General features: G+C 42.0%; 1 protein-coding gene across 1 annotated transcript in view; it reads right to left on the bottom strand.

Annotated features, from left to right (window-relative positions):
- BBS9 (Bardet-Biedl syndrome 9) overlaps positions 1 to 26953 on the bottom strand; it is a 567629-nt gene that overhangs the window by 503171 nt on the left and 37505 nt on the right. The window contains exon 5 of the mRNA XM_056118050.1: positions 20924 to 21037. Coding sequence (XP_055974025.1) covers positions 20924 to 21037 — 114 coding nt within the window. The remainder of the gene's footprint in view (positions 1 to 20923; positions 21038 to 26953) is intronic.

The raw sequence follows: 26953 nt of genomic DNA, 5'->3' as shown, positions 1-26953 counted from the left end.
GTATCTCACCCACACAGCAGAGCGTGGCAAGCTCCCCGTGGTGTATTCAATTTGCCAAAAACAGTAACAACAAGTCTCACAATGGAGACATTACTGGTGTCTGCTTGAGCAAATCAGTTAACAATGGGAGGACAGTGCTACAGTGCTACATACATATTTAGGTGAAATGTGCGTGTGTGTGTCACCACATCCACAATAAAAAAGAAAACGGAAATTCCCCCTCCCCCATATATGAGATAAGCCATAAACACAGTAAGAGAACAACAAATAGTCAAAATCATCAGAAGTGAAGATCTAGTCTACAGAACTGAACTTCCTTAGAAGGGGTTGACGGGACCCTTGGGACACTGGTGGAGGGAACTACGCTCTCTGGGGAAGGGTGGGGTGTTGGAATGTTATATCCATGAAAAGAATGAATAACAATATCATGAATCCCAAGACCTAAATTTTTTAAAAAACAGTTTTTTTTTATCATGTTCTACACCCACCAACTGGCCCCCTGGCGCCGTGTAATCCCATCAACGGCCAAGACTCAGAGACTATAAAACCCAGTTCCCGAAAGCACACAGCCGCATTCGCAGCTGCGCAACATCTTATCATCTCATTCCTACTTTGGACAAACTGGCAGGCTACTGAATGTGAACTGCCTACACGGCAGAGTCTGGCAAACTCCCCGTAGCGTACCCAATATCCCAAATACCAGTAACAATGAAGGGTCTCATTCTCCTAATTCTGAAAGAGCCTTGAATATGGCACTTTCTTTAAAAAGTCTCAGGGCTAGGAGGAAGGAGACGTTACTGGGGCCTGCTCGAGGCAATCCACGAATAACAGGATGGTTGTGATTGACTGTGATTGTTCTACATTAATTCAAGTTTCAATTGCTCCATAAACAATGTGGATCCTGTTCCCCAGTTTAAAACACTGGTACAAACCAAGACATATTATGCCTTTGCAAAGATTTTGATAAAAATGAATTGCAACTGACTTTAGAAATCGGAACAATGCCCCCAACATACCAGGTAGCCAGAATAAGAGTGCATGAGGCACAAAGCAGAGCTGCCTGCCCACGACTTAGTCCCTGCCTGTCCCAGCCAGACCCCAAGAAACGCCAGTGGAGAAGGAGAGATCAAAAGCAAGATGGGCATTTACACTCACTCGTCCCAGGCCTAGTTCACTCCTTCACTGACACCAAGAAATGGGGTGGAGGTGGACCTTGCATCGTGGCCCATTCTGCAAGTTCTCCAGAGCATGTAAACTGATGTGGAGCTCCAACTGGAACCTTTCTACCTCAATTGCTAGAAATGTTGCCTGAATTTTCATACTTTTTCAGCTGTCCAGAGCAGACATGTCTTGCACACCCAGGCAAACACCACCAAACACCTGAGTCTGATGAGAAAACCAAGCTGGGACTGAGAGAGTCGCTGCCCCCACCTCTACAAGAGCAGCTCTGCCTGCTACAGGAACACCACGAGGCACTCACCATGCCGAGAAACAGCCAGGCCTCCTCCACTTCGGTGGCCACCTCTGACACGATCCAGAAGGGCCTCTGAGGTGCAAGGCAACCTCTGGTAAACAGTCCCAGCAGAGCACCGTCCCCAAAGCCCACCGTGAGTGAGCACTGCCATCTCACAGGCCACCATTGCAGCTTATTTGAGAGCATTATCCCGATGACCCAGCCCTCACCAGCCCTCGTCAGGGCAGGTCCAAGACAATCCACTTCCACCTGGGACAGCAACTAGGTCACAGTCTAACTCCAATGACCAAGCTGGAAAACCACCTTGGCCAAATTGGGAGGCAGGACCGAAGGTCCACTGTCACATAACCAGAATCTGAGGAGTAAGACATAGCACTGCCCCAGCCACCTTGTAATCAGCCAGGAGGCAAGAGCCCGTCCAAAGAAACAGAAGCAAAAGATGCAAAGAAAGAAACCAGATCCGGGAATACTGGAAGCCCCAGTGATAATCAGCTGGAAAATCTGTTATTGCTGCCTCGGTGACCTGTCAGCTGCAGTCAAAGGAACGCTCGGCTAAGCCAAATGCCGGGTTGGAAAGAAAACAGAAGTTAACCACTGGGGAAACAGAACTGTGACCTGCACAGAAAACTAGAGTCATGAGGTTTCAATGGCAGCAAGTCTTTAAGCTCTGAGATGTCTGCTACCAGGTTAAGTTTAAAATATAAATATCACTCCCAGCACAAAACCTTACAACCCCGAACACCAATATTAAGAATTAGACTTAGGAGGGGTGAGGGCAGATGCCTTGCAAGCAGCTGACAATAGTTCCATGCCAGCACCATGCTGTGACCTGAGCATGCCCAAATGTGCTCCCAGAGACCCCCTGAGCACCGTCGAGTGACCTGGGGACCCCGGCATGGCAGAACCCAGCCTGCCAATCAAGGCATGGAGAATCACCAGGAGGGACCTCTGGACGCCCAAGCACTGTACTGCTACATTGGATCCTTTCAGTTTCTTCAGCATACAGCGCATGTTTAGGACTCCTACTACAGTAAAATTGTATAAAATACATAAAGACATAAGCAAGTAGGTAAACAAATGTATTAGCTACATTTTTAAAAAATAATGAGGGCAAAAAATGTTGGAGAAAGGTAAAATGGAAGGAAGAGCCAGACAGTGGTGATAATATCAAATGAAATTTTAAAATCAAATGACATTTTAAAGAGTCTTTTCTCCACTAAAAATGAGGACACGAGTCACCAGAAGTTATGGGACACGGCAAAAGCTGTGTGAAGAGGAAAGTTTATAGCTCTATAAGCATTCCTCAGGAAGGAAGAGCAAGCCCACATATGTAACCTAACCTCACAGCTTAAGAGCTTGGAGAATGACCAACAAAAGGAACTCAACCCGGTCAGCAGAAAAGAAATAATAAAACTTAGAGCAGAAACTAATGAGATGTAAGCCCAAAAAACAATCCAAAAAATCAATAAACCAAGAGCTGGTTCTGTGAGAAAATAAACAAGATCGATAAACCTCTAGCAAGACTCACAAAGGGAGAGAGAAAACCTTAATAAGTCGAATCAGAAACGAAAAGGGGGATATCACAACATAAACTACAGAAGTTCAAAGGATCCTCAGAGATTACTTTAAGAATCTTTATGCCACAAAACACAGAAACCTCGAGGAAATGGATAAATTCCTGGATTCCTATAGCCTCCCAAGGCTAACCAAGAAGACCTGGAATACCTGAACAGACCTACCACCATCAAGGAAATTGAAATGGTAATAAAAATTCTCCCCACCCCCTTTATGATGAAAACCCTAGCCAAAATGGGTATAGAGGGGACCTTCCTCAACATAATTAAAGCCATCTACCACAAGCCTACAGCAAGCATCATCCTCAATGGGGAAAAACTGAGAGCCTTCCCTCTAAGATCAGGGACGAGACAAGGATGCCCACTATCTCCACTGCTGTTCAATATAGTACTGGAAGTACTTGCAATAGCGATTAGGCAAGAAAAAGATATTAAGAAAAAGATATTAAGGGAATTCAGGTAGGAAAGGAAGAAATCAAGCTCTCACTATTTGCAGATGATATGATACTCTACTTAGAGAACACAATAACCTCCACCAAAAAACTCCTAGAAACAATAGACTCGTATAGTAAAGTTGCAGGCTAAAAAATCAATACCTAAAAGTCCATGGCTTTCCTATACGCAAACAGTGAGAGAGAAGAAAGCAACATGAAAAAAAAACAATCCCGTTCACAATTGTGCCCCAGAAAATCAAGTACCTAGGAATCAGCTTAACTAAGGAAGTAAAGGACCTGTACAAAGAAAACTACAAAACACTACTTCAGGAAATAAAAGAGGACATGAGGAAATGGAAAGATGTCCCCTGCTCATGGGTCGGGAGACTTAACATTGTCAAAATGGCAATACTACCAAAAGCATTGTATAAATTCAATGCAATCCCTATAAGGATACCCATGACATTCTTCAAAGAAATGGAGCAAACACTCCTGAAATTTATATGGAAAAATAAGCCCCCACGAATAGCTAAAGCAATTCTTGGGAAAAAGAAAATGGGAGGAATCAACCTACCAAACTTCAAACTGTACTACAAAGCAGTAATAATTAAAACAGCATGGTACTGGAACAAAGGCAGAACTGCAGACCAATGGAACAGGGTTGAATGCACTGACATCTCCCCTCAATCATATGATCATCTAATCTTTGATAAAGGAGCAAGTAATGTGAAGTGGAGTAAGGAAAGCCTCTTTAACAAATTGTGCTGGCATCACTGGACAGCTACATGCAAAAAAATGGGCTTAGAACTCTGCCTAACACAATGTACAAAGGTAAGATCAAAATGGATTAAAGACCTCAACATCAGACCAGAAACCATAAGGTACATTGAAGACAAAGTTGGCAAAACCCTCCATGACATTGAAGCTAATGGTATCTTCAAAGATGCCATGCCACTGGCCGAGCAAGTGAAAACAGAGATAGATAAATGGGACTATCTTAAACTAAGAAGCTTCTGCACCTCCAAAGAAACAGTGACCAAAATACAAAGACAGTCTACAGAATGGGAAAGGATATTCGCCGAATACACATCTGACAAGGGGTTGATATCCAGGATATACAAAATACTGGTCAAACTCCACAAGAAGAAAACATCCAACCCCATCCAAAAATGGGGCAATGAAATGAACAGAAACTTTCTCAAAGAAGAAATCCGAATGGCAAAAAAGCACATGAGAAAATGCTCTACATCATTAATCATCAGGGAGATGCAGATCAAAACCACAATGAGATACCATCTCACACCTCAGAGACTGGCCCACATTCAAAAGAAAAAAAGCAACCGATGCTGGCGCGGATGTGGCAAGAAAGGGACACTCCTTTACTGTTGGTGGGAATGTCAACTGGTTCAGCCCTTCTGGAAAACAGTATGGACGATTCTCAAAAAATTAGAAATTGAGCTCCCATTTGACCCAGCAATACCACTCCTGGGAATATATCCCAGAGAGGCAAAAATGTATAGTCGAAGTGACATCTGCACTTGTTTGTTCATTGCAGCACTCTTTACAATAGCCAGAAACTGGAAGAAACCTGAATGCCCAACAACAGATGACTGGTTAAAGAAACTTTGGTACATCTACACAATGGAGTACTATGTAGCTCTTAGAAAAGATGAAGTCATGAAATTTACATACAAGTGGTACAATATGGAAAGTATCATGCTAAGCGAAATGAGTCAGAAAGAGAGGGATAGACATAGAAAGATTGCATTCATCTGGGGGATATAAAGTAACAAAGTATGAGATTAATACCCAAGAATAGCTGAGATCAGCACCAGGAGGATTACTCCATAACTTAGAGGTCAGCCGTGTATTCTAGGGGAAAGGGCAGTTCAGATAGAGAAGGGAGCACCAAATAAAGGGTGTTTGGAGGATCCTCCCAGGAGGGGAGATGCATGTCGAAAGTAGACTGTGGACTGAACATGTTTGCCACTCAATGCCTCTTTTGCAGACCACAACATCCAAAAGGAGAGAGAGAACACAGGGGATTGCCCTGCCACAGAGGCAGGGGGGATGGGGGATGGGGGTGGGGGAGATATTATCCATGGTGGTGGAAAATGGGCACTGGTGGAGGGATGGGTATCTGATCATTGTATAATCGAAACCCAAGCACAAAAAATAGTAAATCTACAACTGTACCTCATGGTGTTTCACTAATAAAAAAATAAAAAATTTTTTTAAAAAAGTCTCCCCACACACAAAAGTCCTGGCCCAGATGGATTCACTAGTGAATTTTTCCAAATCTTTATAGAGGACTTACTCCCAATCCTCTTTAAGCTTTTCCACGAAATTAAAGTATCAAAAAACACTTCCAAACAGTTTCTATGAAGCAAATATTACCCTGATATCAAAAGCAGACAGAGATACCAAGAAGAAAGAGAATTACAGGTTGATATCCCTGATGAACACAGACATGAAGATCCTCAACAAAATCCTAGCAAATAGAATCTAATGACTCATCAAAAAGATCAGACACCATGACCAAGTAGGATTCATCCTAGGGATGCAAGGATGGTTTAACATTTACAAGTCAATCAACATAATTCATCATATCAATAAAAGAAATAATAAAAACCATACAATCATATCAATAGATGCAAAGAAAGCATTTGACAAGATCCAGCACCCGTTTATGATGAAAACTCTCAGCAAAATGGGCATCGAAGAGACTTTCCTTAATATAGTCAAAGTCATCTACCACAAGTACATATGGCAAGCATCATTTTCAATGGGGAGAAACTAAAAGCCTTCCCTCTAAGAACAGGCACAAGACAAGGATGTCCACTCTCACCACGCCTACTCAATATAGTACCAGAAGTTCTGGCCATAGCAGTTAGGCAATAAAAAGATCCAGGGCATCCCGATAGGAAAGGAAGAGGTCAAGTTATCACTATTTGCGGATGATATACTATACTTAGAAAATCTTAAAGACTCTACAGAAAAGCTCCTAGAGACAATAGGTTTGTGTAGTAAAGTGGCAGGCTACAAAATCAACACCCAAAAGTCCATGGCTTTCCTATATACAAACAATGAAAGAGACATTAAAAAAAAATCCCGAGGGCTGGAGTGATAGCACAGCAGGTAGGGCGTTTGCCTTGTATGCGGCCAACCTAGGTTCGATTCCCAGCATCCCATATGGTCCCCTGAGCACCGCCAGGGGTAACTCCTGAGTGCAGAGCCAGGAGTAACTCCTGTGAATCGCCAGGTGTGACCCAAAAAGCAAAAAAAAAAATCCCATTCATAATAGTGAAAACCATTATTTCAGAAAACCAAGTACCTTGGAATCAGCTTGACTAACGAGGTGAAGGATCTATACAAGGAAAAATTACAAAACACTACTTAAAGAAATAAAAGAGGACACTAGGAAATGGAGACACATCCCTTCCTCATGGATACGGAGAATTAAAATTATCAAAAAGACAATATTCCCCAAAGCACTATACAGATTTAATGGGGTCCCTATCAGGATACCCAGGACACTTTTCAAAGAAATAGACAAAACACTCCTGAAACTCAAATGGAACAATAAACCCCCATGAATAGCCAAAGCAATCCTTGGGGAAAAGAAGATGGGTAGCATCATCTTCCCCAACTTCAAAGTGTACTACAAAGCAGTAGTAATTAAAAGAGCATGGTATTGGACTAGAAACAGATCTACAGACCAATGGAACAGAGTTGAATATTCTGTCACAGACTCTCAAATTTATGATCACTTAATCCTTGACAAAGGAGCAAGAAATATGAAGTAGAACAAAAAAAGTCTCTTCAACATGTGGTGTTAGGAAAACTGGATATCTACCTGCAAAAAAATAAACTCTGACCTCTGTCTAATGCCAGGTACAAAAGTCAGATCAAAGTGGATTAGAGACCTCAATATCAGACATGAATCCATAAGATACATGGAGGAAAACGTAGGCAGTACCCTCCATGATCCTGAAACTAAAAGCATCTTTAAGGATGAAATACCATTGACCAAGCAAGTGAAAACAAACATAAACAAATAGGACTACATCAAACTAAGAAGTTTCTGCACCTCAAAAGAAACAGTGACCAAAATACAAAGAGAGCCCACAGAATGGGAAAGGGTATTTACCCATCTGCTAAGGGATTAATATCCAGAATATACAAGACACTAGTAGAATTGTACAAGAAAAAAACCTCCAACTCCATGAAAAAATAGGGAGGAGAAATGAACAGAAACTTCCTCAAAAAAGAAATACAAATATCCAAAAGGCTCATGAAAAAATGCTCCACATTATTAATCATCAGGGAGATGCAAATCAAAACAACAATGAGATATCATCTCACACCACAGAGACTGGCATACATTCAAAAGAACAAAAGCAACCAGTGCTGACGTGGATGTGGGCAAAAAGAGACACTCTTTCACTGTTGGATGGGAAATGAGACTGGTCAAGCCTTTCTGGAAAACAATATGGACAGTCCTTCAAAAACTAGAAACTGACCTTCCATATGACCACACAAGACCACTTCTGGGAAAATATACCGAGGGTACAAAAAAGCACAGTAGAAATTACATCTGCAACTATATGTTCCTATATGTTCATTGCATCACTCTTCACAATAGCCAGAATCTGGAAACAACCCAAGAGCTCAAGAACAGATGACTGTTTAAAGAAATTTTGGTACATGGACATGGAGAGTATCATGCCAAGTGAAATGACTCCAAAAGAGAGGGACAGATATAGCAGAACTGCACTCATTTTTGAAATACAAAATAACATAATATGAGACTGACATCCAAGGACAGTAAACAAAAGGGCCAGGAAGATTGCCCCATACTTTGAAACCTGTCTTAGGAGCTGAGGGAGAAGGCAGCCGGAATAGAGAAGAGATCACTAAGAAGACAATGGTTGTGGTGGTGGAAAATGGGCACTGGTGGAGGGATGGGTATCTGATCATTGTATAATTGAAACCAAAGCACAAAAAATTGTAAATCTACAACTTTAAAAAAAATAAAATAAAATAAAGGGAAAAAAAATCCATAGATGAAAAAAAAATTGCCACTGTTCACTGTGCTATCTTTGAAAGCAATTGTGGAAAAGTAGAAATAATATAAAATGCCATTTTTCCCCTTAGAGTTATATATTTTCAAATAGCCAGTGGACACAATACTAATCCTTAGTGGACATTTTAAAAGTGGAAAATTCTTCTTGAAATAGGACTGAGATGTACTGTTTAAATATGAACACCTTATAAATAAATACCTTGGAAAGCATTTGGGAAAAAAAAAAAAAAAAGAAGACAATGGTTGGAGGAATCAGTCAGGATGGGAGATGTGTGCTGAAAGTAGATAAAGGACCAAACATGATAACCTCTCAGTATCTGTATTGCAAACTATAATTCCCAAAAGTAGAGAGAGCATATAGGAGAAATTGTCTGCCACAGAGGCCGGGCAAGAGTTGGAAAGGGGGTGGTATACTGGGGACACTGGTGGTGGAGAATGTGCACTGGGTGTTTGATCATTGTATGACTGAAACTCAAACATAAAAGCTTGTAACTGTATCTCATGGTGAATCAATAAAAAATAAAAATAATAATCAAAAATAAAGTAAAAAACAAAGTCTTCTCCATAAACCATAAATTCATTCTGGAATGACATAAAATCCTACACAGCTATAAAGTACACATTATGTAATGAGAAATGAAAGTAAGAATCAAAACTGTAGGGCCAGAGCAATAGTGCAATGGATAAGATGTTTGTTTTACATGTGGCCAACCCAAGTTCTATCCACAGCATCCCATATGGTATTCCAAGCCCTGCCATGTGCAATTCCTGAGAGCAGAGCCAAGAGTAAGCCCTGAGCACTTCCAGCTGTGGCCCAAAAACAAAACAAAATAATAATACAAACTGTATTATTTGTATGTGTTTTGGGGCCACACCTGGCTCTGCACTTCAGGATCACACATATGGGGTTCTAGGGATTGAAACTGGCAGCCAGTGGCAAGCAAGTGCCCTGCCCACTATACTATCACTTGGGACCTTAAACTGCATAAATTTTTAAAGACATACAATCAAGTTAAGATTTTCAATAAAGGGGCTAGAGCGATAGCACAGTGGGTAGGGCGTTTGCCTTGCACGGGTCCGACCCGGATTCAATTCCCAGCATCCCACAAGGTCCCCTGAGCAGTGCCAGGAGTAATTCCTGAGTGTATGAACCAGGAGAAACCCCTGTGCACCACCGGATGTGACCTAAAAAGCCAAAAAAAAATCAATAAAATGTTCTAAAAGGCATCTTGCTCCTCTGACCAACATTTCATTCTGTGTATTCATTGCCTCCTGAGAAACTTCTTGCCCTCAGCTGTGGCTTTTCTCCTCCTGTTACTCTTCATGGCCAAATCTTTGCACTCCACAGCGTTCCTCTGGGATTTCCCGTTCTGTTATGTTAATTCCTCATCTGGGTCAACTAGACCAGTGCCAGAGGATGCAGTTACAGCTTCTCAACCAGTGGCTAGAGAGACAGTGCAGGATTAAATTATGTGTCTGGCTCCAGTTCAATCCCGGCACCACATACAGTCGCACAGCACCGCCAGGAGTGACCCCTGAGCACGAGCCAGGAGTGAGTCCAGTGCACTATCAGGCATAGCCTGAAAATAAAAATAAAACACCCGTGATCACTGATGACCTCTGAATGTCAGGGTTGCTCTGGGTGCTCCCCACATCAGCGAGCTCGCCTATCTCTTCCCTCCCCTGCACGGCACCAGGCACCCCGGCTCTCCATTTCTATCTCTCCATCTCCTGTGTCAGCTCCTCTTCCTGCCCTACCCCAACATTTGTTATTCGCGACAGACGCAGTCTCAGTACTCATCTACTTCAATCTTTCTCCATGAGACAGATGAGCTAGTAGCTATCGAAGATAGCACTGCTTCACTAAGGGCTTCACACCAAAGGTAAAGAGGTCAATTTGGTAACCTAAAGACACCAAAGTTTTTGAAAGCAAAGCAACTTTGAGTGTTGCCAAGTCTGAAAACATGATCTTCTCAAGTGGAACAAATCACCTCAGAAAGAATCTGAAAGAACAGCTCATCCTATGCAATGAAAGCTTTACAATAAAGACCAAGAAATTGGGATGAAAGGACACCACAAGTTGTCGTGATAGGATGTAACAAAGGTGGCCAGAAGTGGACACTCTGGTGAAGGATGTGGTGTGATATGCAGTGAAACGTGATATGCATGAAACTCTGTAACAGAATTTTAAACCACAGTGCCTAAAATAATTTTTTAATTGTCCATTTATAGGAAACTAGGATTAGTATTTTTTTTGTGTGTTTAAATCTTTGTTGTTTTTATTTATTTTTTTTCTTTTTTTGTAGGAGTACTGCTATTTATTCAGCCACTGATTAGCTGATTGAATTGTGCATGAACTCCCACCTTACTTTTTTTTTCTTTTTCCATTTTTTATAATTTTATTTAATGAATCGCCGTGAGAACAGTTACAAAGCTTTTGGGTCTAAATCTCAGTCATATAATGAAACACCCGTAACCTTCACCAGTGCCCATTCTCCACCACCAAAAATCCCAGTATACCCCCATCCCACACCCTCCCCCGCCTGTGGGGCAGATGATTTCTACATTACTCTCTCTCTACTTTGATCACATTCACTATTTCGACACCAGACCCACCATTATTTGAGATTTTACCCCAACACTCAGATATGCTGAAAAGGCAACAATAGACAATTTGTGTTCTATTGCTGGTTATGAATAACTTATGATGTTGTATGGCTGCAGTAGGGCCATGTGGTTTTGAAATTCTGAAATTTTAACACTTAAATCTGGAGGGATTTCTGCCAAAAGCCACTGGGTTTAGAGATTTGCTCCTGAGTCTCTGGGATCATGGCCATTGAGCAGCTTGATGAGGAGCCAAAGAGGCTGTTCGTGGGCGATGACTTGGGGTCTCGTTAGGGTGGCGAGGACAGGCCCGGCTCCACCTCCCCCGCCATCCCGTGAGACCCAACAAGTTTCGTCACTGTGGGCCCAAGCCTGACTGTCCAATGGCCTCTGGAGGATGACAGCCACCAAGTCGCCAAGAGGGAGCAGGCAGAGGGACAGCACCCATTCCCCCCTGGGGTGGCCCGGCGACAGTAACCTACTGCGGGGTCCGGACACATTTCTGACAAAAGCCACTGGGTTTAGAGATTTGTTTCTGAGTCTCTGGGATCAAGGCCGTTGAGCAGCTTGATGAGGAGCCAGAGAGGCCGTTTGTGGGCGATGACTTGGGGTCTCGTTAGGGTGGGGAGGACAGGCCCGGCTCCACCTCCCCCCCCCCATAGGATTAGTATTAAGCTCTGAACTAAAGCAAACTAAAATGGAAGTCTCAACTAACGATGGTTGCAGCATACTTGCCCACTGAGCTTCCTACCATGGACCATTACTCCTGGCCCCTTCTACTATCTATTATTCATATATATATACATATATATATATATTTAATATCCTGCAAATAAATGCAGTCATTCTATGTTTGTCCCTTTCCCTCTGACTCATTTCATTCAGCATGATACTCTCCATGTCCATCCACATATAAGCAAATTTCATGACTTCATTTAAGAATTTATTGTTTTAATGTGAACAATTACATCTACTTAGTTTGGTAAACTAAGACATTTTATGTTGCGTATTTAATGTGTCTTACTACCATCATGATAGGGAGTGCAATTAAGACAAAGAGCAGATCACTACGACAATGATAGTTGGAAATGATTGCTCTAGACAAAAACTGAGTGCTGAAAAGAGGTAAAATGATATGCATGAAACCCCTTCAGTAACAGTACTGCAAACCACAGTGCCTAAAAGGAAAAGAGAGAGACAGAGAGAGAGACTGAAGTGTCTACCATAGAGGGGTGGGGCGGAAGTGGGGGTACAAGGAAATACTTGGGGGCATTGGTGGGCTGGAAAAGTACTCTGGTAGAAGGGATGGTGTTGGAATATTGTGTGACTGAACCTCAATCATGGACAACTTTTTAACTGTATCTCATGGTGATTCAATAAAATAATAAAATTTAAAAATAATTAAAAAACGCAATAAATTCTTTCTTCACTCCAATATTAGCCTTCTGCCCATCAACATTAATGTCCATCCTTCTCCAAATATTATTTTGAAATAGCAAACTGATTTTAACTAGGTAAAGTACCATATCAACCAGCACTGGAAGCTGTAGGGACACAATGAAATAAAACAGAAAAATCTGGCAGAAATAGTGTTTATTCCTTTTTTAAAACAAGTAGAGTTCAAATTACCAAGCCAAATGAATTCCACCAATTCCACCAATGTTACTGACCTTTTTAAAACAACTCAAACCTACCTTTTCAAATTTTAGTGTTTCCAAATTATAACTTGACTGTTCATGCTTATACCAATCACTAATTTTTCCAAGCATTAAAGTGTTGATATTATAAAAGCAAAGATAAACTAATATTGCTAGAAAATACCAGTCATATATTTCTTTTTTTAAAAAAAGACATTCAAATCCAAGAAACTACTAACAATTTTTAATTTTCAGCACATAGCCACATACCCACTATGTAAAAAAAAGGGGGGGGGGGCATTAATGTGTCCCTAAGGAACCATCACACATTGCACAGTTGAGTCATTTCCCTCTAAAACATAATATGAAAATCATTTGAATTTAAGCTCTAGAAAAATTAGTATAAAGAATGGAAACTGTGGTTTGTAACTTAATTCCTAGGTATTAAATGAGTATTCTTCAATTAGCTTATAGAACTAGATTTTCTACTTCTTCATTTTCGTGTCAGTACAACACAAATAGTCTGAGATAAAAATCAAACCTACTGAAACTGTTAGAAAAGATGAAGTCATGAAATTTACATACAAGTGGTACTACATGGAAAGTATCATGTTAAGCGAAATGACTCAGAAAGAAAGGAATAGACATAAAAATATTGCATTCATCTGGGGAACATAAAGTAACAGAATAGGAGACTAACACCCAAGAATGGCTGAGATTAGTACCAGGAATTTTACTCCATGGCTTGGAGGCCAACCACGCATGCTAGGGGAAAAGGGAGCTCAGATAGAGAAGGGAATACCAAGTAAAGGGTGTTGGGAGGATCCTCCCAGGATGGGAGAAGCATGCTAAAAGTAGACTATAGACCAAACATGACTGTCACTCATTGCCTCTTTTGCAAACCACAACACCCAATAAGAGAGAGAGAACAAAAGGGAATGCCCTGCCACAGAGGCAGGGCGGGATGGGGGGATGGGAGGTGGGAGGGATACTGGGATCCGTGATGGTGGGAAATGGGCACTAGTGGAGGGATGGGTACTTGATCACTGTATAATTGAAAACCAAGCACAAAAATTTGTAAGTCTACAACTGTACCTCATGATGTCCCACTAATAAAAATTTAAATAAATAAATAAATAAAATTTTTAAAAAATCAAACCTACTGAATCAAACAAATGTAGCTGTAGTTTTTGTAAATGAAGAAAAGTAATTTTTAAAAAATTTTCTTATCAAGCAATCAAAAGGTTTCTTAGATGGTAATAACCTTTTGCTAATTTCAAAAGTTACATATTTTATTCCCACATATAATCTCTGATCTTTTTACTTTTCTTATAAATCCAAGGGCTGAAGCAATAGCACAGCGGGTAGCGCATTTGCCTTGCACGCAGCCGACCCGAGTTCAATTCCTCTGTCCCTCTTGGAGAGCCCGGCAAGCTACCTAGAGTATCCCGCCAGCACGGCAGAGCTTGGCAAGCTCCCTGTGGTGTATTCAATATGCCAAAAACAGTAACAAGTCTCACAATGGAGACATTACTGGTGCCCGCTCGACCAAATCGATGAACAATGGGAGGACAATGCTACAGTGCAGTGCTATAAACCCAAAACGCCACAAAAATAGTAATAATAATAATTAAGCTGAAAAAAATTCTGACCCTCAAGTTCTCAGCACATGGCCTGGAGAATAGCACAGTGGGTAGGGCGCTTGCCTTGCATGCAGCCAACCTGGGTTCAGGTTCGATCCCTGGCATCCCCAGAGCACTGCCAGGAGAAATTCCTGAGTGCAGAGCCAGGAGTGACCCCTGAGCATGACCCTAAAAAAGTTCTCAACATGTATTCTATAATCAATGAAGAAAAAGAATCAAACTTATGCACAAACTTTGGCCAAATCCAAACCTTGTCAATCTAAACCCACCCTTCTCTGATGAGATTATCTGCTGACAGCCCAGAAAAGGAAGCAGTTTAGTACTGTGCCCACCTCAAGCTCCTGGACACAGAGCCGGGTGGAGTTTCTCCCCAGGTCTGCCTGGGCAAGTCCCTCGGACTGTGAAGAGTTTAGAGCTTACTCCAGCTGGCCAGAATGGCACTGAGTAGGCAGATGCAGACAGGAATCCCAACCACTAGGTCTCTGCAACCCAGCAGCACACGGGACAGCATCGGAAACTCATCAGATCCTCCAGAACCTACACGTTTTTATCATCATCCCACCATGATCTGAACAATCTAAAGTTTGAGGCGAACAACTAGAAAAAGTTCTCCCTTATTCTGAGATGTTAAAGTTGTGATTAATTTTTAAAGGGCATCCATTACTCTCTGACGATTTGAAGACATTGCTTTATATTTAATAAAAGGTAACGCTTCGGGGGATCAAAATCCTCCAGCCATGATTTTTTAAGCCCTTTCATGTAAAGGCAGCGCCAAGGCACAAGGTTGTAGAGGACTGCCATCTAGTGGGGCTTCCCGCACTCACACAGGACACAAACGGCCGCCTCGAGAAAGCATCAGAGGCCTGGAGGGGTCTGGCCAGGGCGCAGGAGTTCTAGGCCTAATGGGGCTGGAGAGATAGCACAGCGGGTAGGGCGTTTGCCTTGCACCTGGCCGACCGGGTTCGATTCCCAGCATCCCATATAGTCCCCTCAGCACCGCCAGGAGTGACTTCTCAGTGCAGAGCCAGGAGTAACCCCTGTGCATCGCCAGGTGTGACCAAAAAAGAAAAAAAAAAAAGAGTTCTAGGCCTAAGCTTTCCACAGGGGCTAACCCAGATGCCCTGCCCGCCAACAGTAGGTGAGGCTCCTCTCTCGTCATAACCCGCCAGCACAGGCTCTTTTCAGACTGGCTGTGCCATGCTCACAGGCCTGTTGCCTCACGGGCCTCTTGGTCTGTCTGCATTACTGCCCTGACCACCAGTGGCCATGCCCCCTTCTGCACGTGCCCACTGAACATCTGTATGTCTTCACTGGGAATGCGTCTGTTCAGCTCCCCACCCCATTGTTGGATTTTTGGCGTGGTGCTGGCAATGCATTGCGTCTGCAGGAAACCATCATTAAACAACGCTGTAAATAACAGTCACTCCATCGACAGAAAAAGAAATGAAAAATTTTTAAAAATAAAACGGTGTCAGTGGTTAATAGAAATGTGATCTGGGGGTTCTGGCGGGGGGAGGGGAAGTGAGAGGGAAGGGACCCTGAGATCATGTTGTGGGGGCTTGAGATAGTCGGGGGCCTTGAGATGGTGGTGGAAGGGCCCTGGAAATTCTAGTGGAGAGCCTGGGGTAGCAGAGCTACAAGGATAAGACAGTTAACATGGCTACTGTCATAAAATATAAATACATTTATTTTAGCAGTGCACTGTAGCACTGTCCTCCTGTTGTTCATCAATTTGCTCGAGTGGGCACAAGTAACGTCTCCATTGTGAGACTTGTTGTTACTGTGTTTGGCATATTGAATACGTCACGGGGAGCCTGCCAGGCTTTGCCGTGCGAGCAGGATACTCTCAGTAGCTTGCCAGGCTCTCTGAGAAGAACAGAGGAACATTTATTTAGTAAATAAATTTATTTAAGTTAAGTTAAAAAAAGACTTGACCAAAGCAAAAAAGAGCCACATTTTTAGGTGCTGCAGAGGGAAATGAGGGGCAGCCCAAAGGAAAGAGAACTTTCTGAGAAGGAAGAGCACCTCCAACAGCAAAGGGAGCAAAAAAGCTGAAATGCTTCAAGAGGTCAGGAGAGCTCAGTGGTTCCTGGAATCTGAAGACATAGTGTCCGACACATAATTGAGTTAGGTCCCGTCTCACCATTTTATCTCCAGCTTACTGGGAACTATTTTTCATATGTAATGGAAATTAAGGGCATAAGGAGAAATGGGAAATACAGAATCCCCTCTGTGGCTTGACTTAAAGTAAAGCATTATCTCCAGATTCATCTCCAAAAAGCCATGTCAATGCAAGTTAACTAAGTGGAGAGAAAGTTCTACTAATGAGACACGAATAAAACCAGCCCTTAATGCACCATGGAAATGAAATATGCTGACGCTGACGTTGTACATTTATCTGAGCGTGTCTGTTAGCTAACTACAATCTTCACTCTGGTTGTACTGAAATCACCACAAATCATGTGCTGATACGATGCATATGACCTAGTTCTCAGAAAGCATTAAACTACAGACGACTCTTTAAAATAAGAGAACAATAGGGTCAGAGCAACAGTACAGTGGGTAGGGCTTTTTCCTTACACACGGCCGACCTATGTTCAATCCCCAACATCCCATATGGTCCCCCGGGGACCCGCCGGGATAGATTTCTGAGTGTAGAGCCAGGAGTAAGCCCTGAGCATTGCTGGGTGTCACCCAAAAAACAAAATAACAATACTAATAATAAGGGCCAGAGATACGGGACAAGGGCTCACCCACAGGCCCCAGATGCAGCAGGGCTGCTGACCCAGCACCTCATGGTCCCTGAGCATCCCGAGGAGCAGCCTTGGAGGCCGGCCCAAACCCTCAGGCCCCCCACAATTACATCCCCAAACCAGTCAGCTGAGAATCACCAAGAAAGGGTCCCAGGCCTTGTAAGCACCTCATGAGAAGCCCAAGCTAAAATGAATCATCATAATCATAATCATAATAAATATTCCCAGGCTTCCTTTTACGCTTTATTCCTTTCTTGAGGATTACTGACATGACTTCAACTCCCACAAGAAGGGATCTTATATATACAGGAAGGAAGAGAGAGGGGAAGGATTTTCTGAAGTTTTCTATTCAAAGCTCTGATCCAGCCTAGGGAAGTTTTCCAATTAAAAGCCTGACCTTCTCAGTCCTGCAAAGGTCAGTCTTGCAACAGATACACTCTAGAAACACGTGCATCTTGGAGTGACTTTCACTTACCTCTTCGTAAGTTCTGTACTTTTTGGCATTTATTAATCAGGAACTCATGTGTAGAATGGAAGCTGCTTTCAGACTGAGAGGAAATAGTATTTTTTAAACATTCTGACTCAGTAACTCTATTTCTACAACTCTATCCTATGGAAATCTTTAGAATCACAGATAAAGATTTACATTCAAAGATGTTCTTTTCAGAAAACAAGATTTAACTTTAGTCATATGATACCCACTGAACCTATGCATTAAAACTGACTTGGCCCTTCTTCTTAATTACTCATTTATTTCTATTTTTCTTAGTTTGGAACATACGATATATACAAAAGAAAGCAAAGGAGAAGAGAAAAAGAAATTAAATAAATGACAGCTGGATATGGCCTTTCCTCTTCCCATCAGTCACATTTCAAGAACATTTTCACAATTCTCAGCACAACTGACCTGCTTTATTATAAGAGCACCAAATTGTTTTACACAAACAATGTAAGGGTGCCCGGATTGGCCTGGCATCAGATTTTATTCCATGGTTAGTTTCTAACAGTTTTATAAAGATACAATTTACATACCCCTTTAAAGTTTACAACTCAACAATATTTCACATATTTACTGAGTATAGTTCACATATTTATGTAACAATTACCATAATCTAATTTGCAAGCACTCTCACATCCCAGAAAAAACCCTTGTGCCCCTGAGCAGTGACCACTTCTCCTGCCCAGCCAACCCTCCCCCACGCCAACTTTTATTCATCTACCACCCAACTACTTTCCCCTCTTTTCTTGTAGCAACCTTGATGATATTACATAAGTGTTTCAAAGCCATGAAATGGAGTAATTCCCTCTGCCGCTCAAATACTTCTGTTTCAAATTGTGGAATATTCTGCTTAACCGCAAGAAGGTAAAATATGTCAGAATATCCTCTTGCTTTTCAAACAGTACTTCTTAATGTCAGATATAACTGAAAATAATTAAGAGAAGATATATAAGCACAAAGTCAACTGTTCTTTTCCAAACGAGAAGCAATGATCATCACTTTGGAAATCCATTGCTAAATCCAGCAAAATGTTATAAGAAAGTAAGACAGCTTACTTACTTAAAATGTTATTTTAGTTACCTTGATCTGAAAAGTTAAAGTACCATCCTCATGCTATCAAAAAAAAACCCCACTTTTATTTACCCAAACCACTTTTTTCTCATATCACAATTTTTAGGATCCAGATGCACAGAATTCAATAATTTGCCTATGGGGAATTTAGTAAAGAACTGAATAGTTCACTAAATAAGGAAGAACTAGGTCCCACATTCACATCATGTACTTTTATATTAAAGGTCAATGAAAATTAGGGTCAGGGAGTTGGTTCAATAAAAAGCACATACCATGTATCTGTGATGGTAAGGGTTCAAGCGAAAGAAAGAAAGAAAGAAAGAAAGAAAGAAAGAAAGAAAGAAAGAAAGAAAGAAAGAGAGGGGGAGGGCGGGAGGGAGGGAGGAAGGAAGGGAGGGAAGAATTAGAATCAGTTCTGACCTCAGTGGCCAGAGGGACACAAGCAGATAGAAGGGGACCTCAGATCCAACTATTGCTCTTCTCTTCCTCTTTGCCTTTCATCTAACTCTTAACACCTCTCCTATTCCTCAAATAATTGAAACTTTCCTCCCACTCACTCCTGCAATTCAATTAAGTCTTTTGTTACATACATCACCCAAAGTATTCCTGGATGCTAAGGAATATTTCAAGCTCAAATTCACTGAGTTCACAGTGATGAATGACACCTCTCAAGCAAAGGAGTTTTTCCCCTATCACTAAAAATGTCTAACAGAGGCAGCCTAGTGGCAATCACACAACAAACTCAACCACCTGAGCCAAAAAGAAGGGCTACAATTCCTAGCTAAAAGCTCTGCAAGTGCCCCGGATGCCCACAGCGAATCCCCCTCCCCCATCCCCACCCCAGCTCAGTCCCCAGTCCTGCACTGGCAGCGCCCATGGTCCGGGACTGTGGCTAAGGGAGAGGTGAGCTGTAAGAAAGCCCTGCCCTACACCAGAGTGGGGACAGCCAGCTCTGAGCTGAGGCTGGCACACTGCACACGGCTCTCGAGAGAATTAGAAAACGCCTCTAAGGAAGAAGAAACCCTGCCTCAAGGGGTCAGTGGAGCAGGCAGAACCCACAGAAGCCAGCCCTTGCTCCCCATTCTTGGGAAGGGTCATTCCAGTCATCACCCAGGGACCAATGCACAGAGTTGGTCAAACACCGCCTGCACAAACATCAACATAGGTCCTGGAGATGGATGGGATGCAAAAGGCATGCAGGGAAGAACGTGAGGACCCCTTCTTCAATGGACAGAGGCAGGAGCACAGTCCCACCACCGAGAGCTCAGCTTCAGGCAGGAAGGACCCAGCTCCAGTCAGCTCACATACATGAGAAAAGACCAGAAAACTTTCACTACAGTTATACTTTTAAAACTGCTGGTTAAGAGACTCATAATAAATCTTGAAAGAGATCACCTAGTCACAAAACTTTCTCAGACTGCCAAGTTAAATTTTCTGGATTTTCTGGAGTGTGCAGCAGCATTTATGACCAAATGCCATCTCCAAACTCTACAACCTCCCAAATTCTAGCACCCAGATTGGATGGGATATAACATAAAAGCCAACCAATCTCCACTACCAAAACCACACAAAGGCTTAACTTGCAACAACAGCTTAGCAAACCCTCAGACAAGGTCTTAATGTTCTCATGGTGAGAAACAACAATTTTCACAAACTTTCTTCCATGGAAATATTTTTTGATCACTTTGTTACTCATTTAATGGAAACACACAGTATAAAATAAACTACTGTGGGCCTGCTACAGGGGCAAGCATGAGAGATGGTTGAGAAAATGGAGACAATGGTGGATGGAAAGTGACAGTGGTGGCGGAACTGGTGTTGGAATACAGGATACCCCTAACAAATCTTAGTAAACCATGGTGTTTAAATAAAGTGAGAGGAAAAATAAATAATTGTTAATTAAAATTTAAAAATGTCTTAAGGACCTCCCCCCCAAAAAAAATTAAAGTGCTGGTTATACGGAAATCAAACACATTCTGAGTTTAACGTTTCTTTTTTTATTTTTCTTGGGTATTTGAACACAAAGATATCTGTAAACTATACTTAATTCTCTCTGACAGTCCTATCACAAAAGCCTTCCATTTTTATGTGGCCAGATGTTCTAAAATTGATACTTGAAATAACATGCTAGGATTAAACGCAAATTACCTTTGACACCACCAAATGGTCCATAAGTCATGTTGTACGCTGTTCTCTGAAGATTGTGTTCATACATCAGTTTGATCTGATATTGGTTACCATGTTCCACGTTACCCAAGGTACCTAAAGAAAAAATAAATAAATGCTTTATGCTTGTTTATATTTAATAAATATTCATTTCTTCTTCTCATCATCTATACCAGCTCTGAGTACTTGGATCTCAGTGAGATCCAAAACAGCAAAGCTCAAAAGAAAAAAAGAGAACGGCAAAGCTCTAACTAGGACATTATGTAGCAAGAATGATTATCACCCTAATGCCATAGAATGCAAGCCCCAGTTAACAGTCTTTAACTGTCTAAGTGCCTTACATTTAAAAACACTAATAGAGAAAAGAAATGACCATAAGCATCTAAGGAAAAAATTCTCCACACCTTTTTCAAGTAATTCAATGTTCTGTCCAAACTCTCAAAATATTCAAACCTCAAATACATTATACTGTAGTCCAGAAAGATACAGGACACTACACTTAGAAAGTAAACAGGACAATGTTTAGTTGAATCTTCCAAGAAGAGTCTCTTGGGCTGGGGGGGAGGGGGGAGGTTGGGGGGAGATCTTTCTCTACATTTAACAGATCATATTTCTTACAAATGCTAAAAGAATCTCTATCTGTAATCAGGAAATGTAATGCTAAGTTTTCTAAAGAACTTAGAATTGGAGCTAAGAAAAGGAATGCAGAATGCAACCTTTTCAAAAAAGAAGTTTCCTTTCATTCATTCCAACTTGTAAAAACTAAAGAAAAACTGAAATACCGTAAGATAAATGAAATCATCTCCAAACGAGAGTTTGAGCATTAAAACAATTCTTGTGTATGTATGTATGTATATGCATATGTATATATTTACAAGTGAACATTCACTACTTTTTGTCCTGCAGGATCTACCAATGTCGCTGAAGTTTAAGAACAGAAATAGCTTTTTGTCTCATTTAGAACCATGGTACTATTAAGTTTAAAAAAAAAAAAAACCTTTGAAGAAACGTCTCCCCCAATCATACAGCTGGTACACACAGTTCTCAAACTAGCTCCTTATATCTCGTGCTGTATATCCTGACTCTGTCATTTAAAACTTCCAAGGAATGGGTTCGATCCCCGGCATCCCATATGGTCCCCCAAGCACTGCCAGGAATAATTCTTGAGTGCAGAGCCAGGAATAACCCCTGAGCATCGCTGGGTGGGACCCAAAAAAGCAAAAATAAATAAATAAATAAATAAAAATAAAATTTCCAAGGAATTTGTGTGGGAGGCGGTTCCCTTAACAAAAACCCAAGCCCAAAGTCAGGAGAGTTTCCTGGGAGAAACAACTTAAGTCTAAGAATATAAATGGGCAACAAAAATGCACCCAAAAAGAATAACACAGCTTAGGGTCTTTGAGATGGAGAAGGCAGTGTGGACACAAACAGAAGAGAACTGTGAGGACCTTGCTGCCTGGCTACATGAACCCCAGTCTCTGCTCTTGAAACATCTACCAGATTCCGATGCTCTTAATAAGTGTCCTTACTATCTGTCAACCTAAACAGTGATTCACCTGCTGGGAACCTGAGTGGGGAATGATGTTATAGTGACTGTGGGCTTACTCAGGGCTGCCCAGGAGAGCTTGAGGCTTGGACAGTTCATGGGTGTTTGTCTGTCTCATTCTCTGGGACCAACACCCTCTGGACAGAGTTCAAAGGGGCCAATCAAATCAGCTTCAGACAATTTGTTCAGACAATGAAATTTTCCGAAAGAAAATGCAACAAGTATGTTATTTCCATCTCCATCATTCTCAGTCTGGCCCTTCCTTCTCCTGCATTTTGAAACAGGGGGCTGGAGCGATAGCACAGTGGGTAGGGCATTTGCCTTGCACGCAGCTGACCCGGGTTCGATTCCCAGCATCCCATATGGTCCCCCGAGCACCGCCAGGAGTAATTTCTGAGTGCATGAGCCAGGAGTAACCCCTGTGTGTTGCCGGGTGTGACCCCCAAAAGAAGAAAGAAAAATTGAAAAAATTTCTTGGAGGAGAATCGTGTCTCCTCCCAGACTCTTCTCCAGAAGATTTGATTCTGGAGCACGCCCCTGAAAATGGTCACAACAAATCTCACAGACTAGTAAAATAAAAGCCAAAAGAAAAGACTCAAATTGGCCAACTAATCCTGATAAGACAGGAAAGCTTTCCAGGATCTCAATGACAGTAAAATCAGTGCGCCCAGAGAAACAAGAGTCATCAACCAAACCAGCCTAATCAGTTAGGAGCTGAGTAAGTAACTTCACACTAATCTAAAAGAGCCTCAAGATACAAGTTCAAAAATTTAGTTTGTCCCTATAGAAATGGCAAACCTCATTTGGAGAATAAACCAGATCAGACCCTCTGAGTAAGTTACATACTTGTATAGGCCACATCAGGAGCTCAGATCAGCGAATGCAGGAGTCAGCTGTCACTATCTATATGTGTGCATGTGCGTGTGTGTGTGTGTGTGAGAGAGAGAGAGAGAGAGAGTATGTATAATTGCAAGTTGCTCAAATTTATTAATTCATTCAACATTAAGTCAAGTTTATTATATACCTATGATATACAGAGCTGTGTGCTAAGGGGTTTTGGCATTTTGTTTTTAATTTTCTTAATATTAAAAAAATTATTGGGGGTTGGAGCAATAGTACAGCGGGTAAGACATTTGCCTTGCATGAGGCCAACCCATGTTTAATTCCCAGAATCCCATATGATCCCCTGAGCACCGCCAGGTGTAATTATTGAGCACAAAGCCAGGAGTAACCCCTATGCATAGCCGGGTGTGACCCAAAATGCAAAAAAAAAAAAAATTAAAGCACCATGATTTACAAAACTATTCATACTTGAGTTTTAGACATACAGTATTGCACCACTGACCCCACCACCAGTGTCCACTTCCCTCCACCTAGAGCTTCCAGGTTCCCTCCATATCCCCCCTCCAGCCTGCCCTCTCCACAGGCACCTTTCTAAGTTTGGTTGTTAAAGTTTGGGTCTCTTGATCTCAGAGTCTTGATCTCAGAGTAGTGGACTCTGTAGTTTGGACATTTGGCTCTATCTTTCCTTAACACCACCTCTGTACCTACTCTCCCAACCTGGTTCCCATTACTTCTCATCTGTCTCTCCCCCTCTGCCCCTCCAGTCTTTCTCTACTTCTCCTCCCCATACTCTGGGACAAGGTCGATCTGGGCATCCCCTCTTTAAAACACTACATTTCCTCATCCAGTTTATTCTAAATACCACACACAAATTATGTCATCCTGTGTTTATCTTTCCTCTGGCTTACTTCCCTTAATACAACGCTTTCCAGTTCCATCCACATAGCTATCACTATTTTTAACAATCTTGGCATGAAATGATACAAGTCTAGATGTTCTGCAAAATGCACTGGTAAATTTTATATTTCAAGGACAGGACTTGAAAACCTCAAGAAGAAGAAAAAAATTCTTCTTTCTTCTTTGAAATTACCTTTAAATAAAGGTAGTCCCTGAGAAGTGAACATTGCTAACCATTTTTCCCCAGAGACGGAGCAGCAATCCAAGTCTAAAATGACTCGACGCTGAGAAGATAAAGGGGCTGAAGCGCATGCTCTGCACGCCCGATCACAAGTTCAGTCCCCAGAACCACGCTGCCCCAAGCACCAAAGAGACCCAGCAGCACAGCGTCACCTGCCCGAGTATTGACCCCTTTGGCTGAAATATCACCCAAAACTGGCTTCAAGACCCACTGAGCACTGTTGGAGAGGACAAAACAAAAAATTACATAGCTTTTTCCCTTGGATATATAGAATGAAAGGAATGAAAGCTTGCTTGTATTATATTCTGGATATAGGGAAAGCTAATATAGTTTTACCAAATAAAACATAAATGTATAATAGAACACTAATGCCACTGAACCTATTTAAATGAGACCTGGGCAAAACTTTGTTTTTTTGTCATTTTTAGTAAAGTACTGGACTCGAGCGATAGCACAGTGAGTAGGGCGTTTGCCTTGCACGCGGCCATCCTGGGTTCAATTCCTCTGTTCCTCTCGAAGAGCCCAGCAAGCTCCCAAGTATATCCAGCCCACAGGGCAGAGCCTGGCAAGCACCCCGTGGTGTATTTGATATGCCAAAAACAGTAACAACAAATCTCACAATAGAGACGTTACTGGTGCCTGCTCCAGCAAATCAAAGAACAAGGGGAAGACAGTGCTACATTAAAGTACTAGGGTTTACAATACTGTTAATTATCCTTCCCTGCATCCATCTATCCAACACCAGAAAGGTTGCTTTTTTCAACCAGTGTCCCCAGGGACTCTACCAGCCACCAGCTCCCAACCCCCACCCCAGATTCAGCTCTACAGGTAAAACTACAGTTCTGATGACTTTGGCCACTTGTTGTTCCTTTACTGTGTTTCTTTGTATCCCCTATGCAATAGATTATTTATTTATTTATTTATTTATTATGGAGGTGGTGATACCTACACATCGGTCACTGTCACTGTCCTCCCGCTGTTCATCGATTTGCTCGAGAGGGCCCAGTAACGTCTCCATTGTCATAACTGTTACTGTGTTTGGCATATCGAATACGTCACGAAGAGCTTGCCAGGCTTTGCCATGCGGAGAGATACTCTCGGTAGCTTGCCGGGCTCTCCGAGAGAGGCGGAGGAATTGAACTCGGGTCGACCATGTTGGCTGCTTGCAAGGCAAACGCCCTACTGCTGGGCTATTGCTCCAGCCCACCTACACATCAATAGTTGAATAAAGTTAAACTCCTGAAATTCCACTATATTGCTGACCATTGAGAAGCAGGAAAAAAATCTTGGGACTGGAGAGATAATACAGCAAGAAGGGCACTTGCCTTGCACAATGACCACCAAGTTCTATCCCCAGCACCACATACTGTCCCCCAAGGACTGTCAGGAGGGATCCCCAAGCACAGAGCCAGGAGTAAACGCTGAGCACTCCCGGGTGTGGCAAAAAAAAAAAGGAAAACAACCTTATCTGATTAGATTTTTTTTTAGTTCTCTGGAAAATCAAAGTTCACCTTGTCAACAGTTTTTTGTACATATAGAAAATCTACTGCCCAATCTAAGAATGTTAAATAAAATCAAGACCATTACAGACTTCATGAAAAGACCCATTGTGTTAAAGAGCCAAATTAGATTCTATCAGCCTATCAAAAGTAAAGAACCACATCTTTCTGCCCTCTCTCAGCAAACATTAAAAATCTATAAATATGTCAGATACTTAAAAAAATGTTTGTGGAGAAGCACACAACTATTGGAAACAAATATTTCAGGGAGCATGATCTGAAATATGGCTTAAGCTCACACATCTGCAAACCATTTACTCGCAACTAGAGCCCTCGGAAAGCAATGTGAGATGCTTTCCCAGAGCCTGATAAGGTGGGCAAAATTCAGGTCAGCAGGCGCTGCTCTTTCTCCACACCAAGCCTGTGTCTGAGGACATCCCAGTCAGCAAAAGAAAGTCAGTACTGCAGCCTCAGACTAGCAAGGGCTACCTGGTGTGCCCGTAAGACTGACTTTGGATAGACCTTTCTAGCTTGCCTCCACTATCTTTCAAAGCACACAGTATGCAAAAGAAAACTAAATATTGGGGGGCTTGGGGAGAGGGGCAGCAGTGGAGAGCAAGAGCAAGCCCAGTGACCACTCTCCTCTGCTCACACCAGCCGTTTGACTTCAATTAGAAAAAGTTTCTGCTTCCCCTGTTACAGTAAAAGCTAGGTAAAAGTTCAATCCGGAACCTCAAGAAACATTTTCAAGAGAACAAAAACATTAACTTCTCAGACCTCTCTTCTTAAGCCACGCCAGGAAAAATACGCAAATTATCAGCCTACAAATGTCATGAGATACTCAAGAAATGAGAGACAGGAAGGGAAGTGAGGTGGGACGTCAGGGAATGTGGTCAGGACCCCTCCTCACCCCCGAAGAATACAGAGCTCTCAAGTGATACCATCGCCACTCCCGTGACAAATAACTTCCATTTTCAACACTAATT

Source organism: Sorex fumeus, unplaced genomic scaffold, assembly GCF_029834395.1.
Source record: "Sorex fumeus unplaced genomic scaffold, SorFum_2.1 ptg000037l, whole genome shotgun sequence".
Classification (NCBI taxonomy): Eukaryota; Metazoa; Chordata; class Mammalia; order Eulipotyphla; family Soricidae; genus Sorex; species Sorex fumeus.
The sequence above is the reverse complement of the archived record's forward strand: the minus strand, read 5'-3'. Positions and strand labels throughout refer to the sequence as shown.